Source organism: Athene cunicularia, assembly GCF_003259725.1.
Source record: "Athene cunicularia isolate RWA chromosome 13 unlocalized genomic scaffold, athCun1 chr13_part1, whole genome shotgun sequence".
Lineage (NCBI taxonomy): Eukaryota > Metazoa > Chordata > Aves > Strigiformes > Strigidae > Athene > Athene cunicularia.
This window is the reverse complement of record NW_020799117.1, coordinates 3,732,265-3,738,264: the sequence shown is the minus strand read 5'-3', so window position 1 is coordinate 3,738,264 and position 6,000 is coordinate 3,732,265. Positions and strand designations below refer to the sequence as shown.

Here is a 6,000-nt window from a genome sequence, read left to right as displayed (position 1 = left end):
GAAGTAAGGATTTCCATATTCTCTTCCAGCTATTCTGTCTATCTCAAACTCATAAGCCAAATGGTTAATAGAAGTTTACTGCTTAAGGCTTGCAGGTTTTACCTAGAAAAATTGTGGTTTTCATCGTTGACCTATCAGTTACAAATGAAACGAATTATGGGGGAAGCTAGAAGCACAGCTCTTTCTCATGCCTGCTTTCCCTGGTGTTTGATTCAATGAATTTCTTAACATTTCTGAGATTAAACATCTGTAGTATTGATGAAAATGCATTATGAACTATGAAAATAATTTCTGGCAGAAAGTCCACAGCCAACTCAAAGCCACACCCAGCCTTCTTCCTAACAAAGAGAGCTAACTAGATGAGAAAATGCAATCAAACGGAAGGTTTTTGAAATCGGTTGTAAGCTCTGGTTAGGCAGTTTCTCAAGGCAAGAAAATTGGCTTTTGTCCTCTTCCTCACAGAATAATAGTTGTTACAGAGCTGAGTTCACAGCAGAGGAAAGGAGAAGGAGCCCTTTTGATGGCTTCCCCCTTCCAAAGTTTCCTGTCTGCTTTTTTACATCACTTTCCTGAATGTGGTGATGTAGTATAGTATCATCTGAGCTAATAAAATGGGATTATTTCATTTACCTTTAACAGGAAGTAAACTCATTGCATTTATTTTACTCAATGTGCTGCATGAGTATAGACTGATGAATGGAGTGTGGAAGTGGAAAGAAAATGTTTGATACTTGTGTTTCTTTAGTTATCCTGAGTGATCTTCATTTGATACTCACGTAGTCTGAATCTCAGTGACTCGCCGAGATTTAAAAGACTGCAGGACATGTCAGCACAGAACAGAAGTTGCAAAACTTAAAGTGGGGTTGGTGAACCTGTTTTGCCTAATTCTGAGCTCACTCAATCGCTGTGGATTCCGACAATACAGTTAGGTTCATGAGGACAAGGACAGAACTCAGAGTAAATGAGAGGAAGACAAAAAGCCAAGCAGAGAACTGGTGCGATGGGAAGGCAGGCTTAAAGGGGTTTTATTGTGGAGTATATAAACACACCAGTGAATTTGCATTTGTATTAAGTAGGATTTGCGCAGCAAGGAGAGAACTGGGATGTACAGAGAAATGGGTATCACTGATGCATACCGCTGGTTTGCCTAGAGTTCAGACACAGGAGGGAGGGTGGGGACAGCCTCCTTTCCTCTGGGTTAAATTCAAAACCCAGTGTGTTGCCTAAACCTTCAAAGATACCCCGAGAGGCTGTAAACCCTTCACCTCTTTGGATTTGTCAGATTCTATTTACAGCCTGAGCAGAAATCAAAGAGAAAACAAGTATGTTTGACAGCTGTATCAGCAGTAGATTTCTTCACCAACATAAACCCAGATAGAGTTGTCAGATATCTTCTGGGTGTTTAGACCACTGTTAAATTAAGGAAAGGTGCCAGATTAAAGTTCATCAGATTCCCAGAGGGCACGTTGAAGCGCTGCAGTCTTCGGTGTGGAGATAGCTGGTTTCTGTTAGGTTCAAATCTCAAGGGGGTTCATTTCAGATCTTTCTAAAAATAGAACATTTAGCATATGGGAGATTGTATTTTGCCATACATAGGTCTTTGTTCTGTAAACTCACACATGCTTGAAAATCTAGTGCTTTAAGGAAGGTGAATACACTTCGTAAAACCTTTAGTGGATGCAGTTTTTCCTCGTTAGCAACTGAGTGTAACAGTTCTACCACAGTTGTTGAAATGCACAATCGACTTTTTCCCAGAGACCAGAGGGTTGTGTCAGTCTCCTTGCAGAAACCATCCTCTGCTTTAATGCAGAAGCTCTATTTTATGTTGGGTAGTTACCACACTTTGCTCCAGTGATGGTACCAGGTTTAATCCGTTAGGAATTTCAGAAAAGTAATTTCAAAGCAGATTTAAATGAAATAATTTCTCTGGTTTATATATTTACTGCATAAAATTATGCCAAGATTACAATGTAAAGTAATTCTGTGTAAAATTATTTTAGGTTCTTGTTGTATATACTATAAAAAGGCAATGTGTCTGTGTGTTTTAGGCACCCTAATGCCCTGTCTACATGAGAACACTGGTCTGTCTTGAAATTCAGTGTGTGATATTACAGCATCAGTCCTTACTGATAACCTTTTATTTTTATTTTTTTCCCCTTCCTAATATAGAGAGTGCTGTTCCAGACCCAATACAGACAAAATGTCCAGCAGGGGTGGAAAGAAGAAGTCAACCAAGACTTCCCGTTCCGCAAAGGCTGGGGTCATATTCCCTGTTGGAAGAATGCTACGTTACATTAAGAAAGGCCACCCGAAGTACAGAATTGGTGTTGGTGCTCCAGTGTACATGGCTGCTGTACTGGAATATCTGACTGGTAGGTTTTGCTGAACAATGGAAAATAGCAGCAGTGAAAGTAATAATATAGAGTTGCACAGAACAAAATGAAAAAGATCCTCTGATTTATAGATGACTAAAAAAGTTACAGCTGAAGTATGATCAGCACAGTACTTACATCTAAGCCAAAATCAAGGTACCTGCTTCAGAGCTTTGATGCCTTTTGTGCATTCCAGCACTGGATTTGCTTTGACCTGTTGTAAACACTCTTCTTCCACATAGGCAGTCAGGAGGATTCCTGCTAACATCAATGCATATGGACTGGGCCTGCAGTGTTGCAGTCCCTCCTGCTCTGATTTTGTGCCTGATGGCTCTGTTTGGGTTATAATTGTCTGCTAAGCCTATATGTTCCTTTTCAACAGAGAGCCTCTCAGTGTTTACAGAAGGCCAGGATTGCTTACAGCATTGTTTAAACATTTTTGTTCAATTTACAGATTATTTTTGAGACTACATATGCTGTTTGCAATTTGTTTGATTGATTCTGTGTATAAATGCAGACTCTGATCTGGGGCAGATGAACAATGTAGCTTATTTGCTTTCGCTTGTAGTCCTTTCTCTGTTCCTCTCATCACATCAGAATGAGAACACCTGAAATAATTATCTCATCCTTACAGTACCTACTTGGAGGACAAAAATATTATTTTTCCTCCATTTAGAAAGAGACTTCAAAGGAGGAAAATGCTTTGCCCAAAGACATACACAACTAGACATGCAAGTAAGGGTCTTTACACTGCAGTTCTCCTCTCAAATGAGACTCAAAACGTTGCAGATTTACCCCACAAACAACATTGCAAAAGTTGTCTTCTAACAGAAAATTAACCCCAACTGCAAGAGCATCAGCATACAGGCTTTTCGGAATATTGGTTTGTTTAAAATAAATTTTAAAGAATGGATAAGAATAAACCATCAGTTCAGTCACATTCATGTGGCCAGATTGACTTACAAGCCAATACCTGTAGGCTTGGGTTCTAGCAAAAAGCACAAGTGCTAGATGGATTAGTGTTTGGAGACAGATTCCATTAGCCTGACTAAAGAAAAGCTTGGATTGGATCTTATCTGTTACAGTAGTGTTTCTTTTTACAGTGCATCTCCTTATGTCAATATTCTGGTTGCAGCAGGTTCAAGCATTTTAAGGGACAGCGGTCTCTAAACTCTAATGGTGTGCTGAGCCTCTGAGGAAGAGGTACAGGTCATGGTTTCTTTGACTTAAGTACAAAGTAGCACTTTGCTGGGAGTGTTTAAAACTGAGGTGACCTGACTCTTAAGACAGTTTTAGATACACCCTACAATGGATATTAACACTGAAGAACAGAAATAGGCTGATTTTTTTTTTGGTGTAGAGTTTCTTCTTTCACTAAAGATGAAGATTGGTAACATTAGAGAATAATTAGTAGAGTGCTTGTTTTCTGTAAGGTATTAATATTAAATGATTTAATTTTCTCAGCTGTCAAATATCCTTCTTTTCATTTGTTCATGTTCATAGTTTTCTTTATTTGGGCCTTTTCTTTAAATGAATGCTTTTAAACTTCATAGATGGCCTTAAAAATAAACATTTCCTTCAGTTAGGTTCCTACTTACAGCAATAACAACTCAAATAAAATGCTTTTTAGCATGAAGGGTTCTTTGAATGCTGCCCTGTTAAAGAAACAGAACAATACAGGTGAGCTTAAGGCACTGCTAATGAGCAGCACATGTTATTGGTTAGCTGTTTGATTTAAAATGTTTACTGAGGCAGGGATGGTTTAGGCAGCTAAGAATAGGCTGGGGAAATAAAGGTGTTTCTTTAACTGCTGTGCATCCTGGGAAACTGTCTGAGGAGATTTTAAAAAAAAAAAAAAGCCAAAAAAAAGTTGCATACATTGCTTCTTTAGGAAGAAGAAAAAAGGGAGGGGGGGATGGAGGTCTAAGGGGAAAAGTACCTTCTTTTTTTCTCACTTTAAATATTTTTAGGCTGGGTTTTGGGTTGTTTTTTCTCCTCTGATGACTAGGTAGATAGTCCTGGTATCCTGCATCGCAGGATTTTCTTTCATTCTTATACATAGATGCAGCTCAAAAGCACAGATACTCTTTCTTTACTGAGTTAGGAATGGTTTTATGTTTTATGACTGCTTCAGTCTGGTGGGTTTTTTTCCCCTTCCTCTTTCTGTAAGTTTTTCATATTCTGTATAGTGTAATTTTTCTAGCCTTTAATGCTCAGTATGTTTTCTGAACTTCAGGTCATTCATCTTTTTCAATATAGTTCAGAAACAACTCCCTTGAAATGGGATGCTTGGAGGTTTTTGGTTTGTGTTCTTTTTACCTCTTGGCAGTTATTACTTCACAAAACCAGGGAAATCCTGACTTTTCTCCAGGAGAGTTTTTAAAGATGCTCATGTCAGCACATGATCTGAGACAAAATCAAAGCATTTCAACCATTTAAAAATAAAAGCAGGAACGTGACCTAATAGGAAGGAGACCATGTGAAGTGGCATGCTAATAAATTGGCTTAATCAAAAAAGTAATCCTATGCATCCAGGAAAGAGAGGAGAAATGTAAAATATCAAAAGCAGTTGTAGGAAAGAACTTCAGAGAAGACTAGGAAGGGAAATGAGAGACGTGACCTAGTAGAAAGGAACCTACTAAGGTTTGAAAACTAGTTCATGTGTGTGCAGAATACGGCACTGACTTTAATCCTTTAGAAGATGAGGTGCTAAATTTTACTGGCCCTTGCTTAAGTTTAACTCTGATGTAAATCTGAAATTAGCCCGTAAAGTGCTCAGATCTGAGATTTTTGGTTTGGTTCAATTTGAGATTTGAACTTCCGTAATGTTTCCAGCTGTTGAGACTTGGAATTCAGACTCTGGATCCATCTGTAGTTACGACTTTATCCACTTGGTACTTTGAAGGCAGTTTACTATGTATGCACAGCTACTCATCACAAAGTTAAAATACACATTCTATAATTTCTTGGTGTGTGGGGGCCTATTTGTCATTTAAGGCCTTCTTCAGTCTGTGCCCAACAAAGTGCTTTTTCAGACTACGTTTATGTTGTTCTTGTGCGTTTGTATCAGCACGTTTATGCACAGCTCTGCTAGCAGGAGCAGGCACTGGTTTAGCACACAAAAATTAGGCTGGCTGCTTCAGTTGCTGTGAACTAAAAACTCTGTGTCTTTGCTGTACTGCGTTTCAGCCTCTTGGCTTCTGACAACTTCTGCAGGTGCTGGCTGAAGTACATCCTCCCTGTGTTGTCTGTTGGAGTAACTTTAAAAATAAGAATAATAAAACTAGTATATTATTAGAGGTACAATTTGTCTTCTGGTCTTCAGCTGATAATGTGTTTTTCCTTACCTTACATTTCAATACGCTTGACATACAAGCAGGTTGCACACTGAGTATTCTCTTCCTTATTCACTAAAGGTTCTTGTTACCTACAAGTAATGTTAGAAAACAATTCACTTCTCAGCACACCCAGTGTATGCAGTTTGGTTTCTTAAGCATGCCACGTGCTTATTCTTTCCTGCTTTTCATTTAAGGAAAGAATCTGTAATGTCCACTGTAAATAGGATGCAAGTGTGTGTTTGTAGGTGAATGTCCAGCAGGTACCTTTGAGTTTTATCAATGCTGAAGCA

The 6,000-nt window shown here is 38.6% G+C and overlaps 1 protein-coding gene across 6 annotated transcripts in view; it reads left to right on the top strand.

Moving 5' to 3' along the window:
* Positions 1-2,175: 2,175 nt before the first annotated feature.
* LOC113485096 (core histone macro-H2A.1) overlaps positions 2,176-6,000 on the top strand; it is a 38,693-nt gene continuing 34,868 nt past the window's right edge. For all 6 annotated transcript variants that reach the window (XR_003399352.1, XM_026857991.1, XM_026857989.1 and 3 more), the window contains exon 1: positions 2,176-2,372. Coding sequence is in view for 5 of the 6 variants with exons in the window: in XM_026857991.1 (XP_026713792.1) it covers positions 2,201-2,372 (172 nt within the window). In the remaining variant the exon portion in view is untranslated. The remainder of the gene's footprint in view (positions 2,373-6,000) is intronic.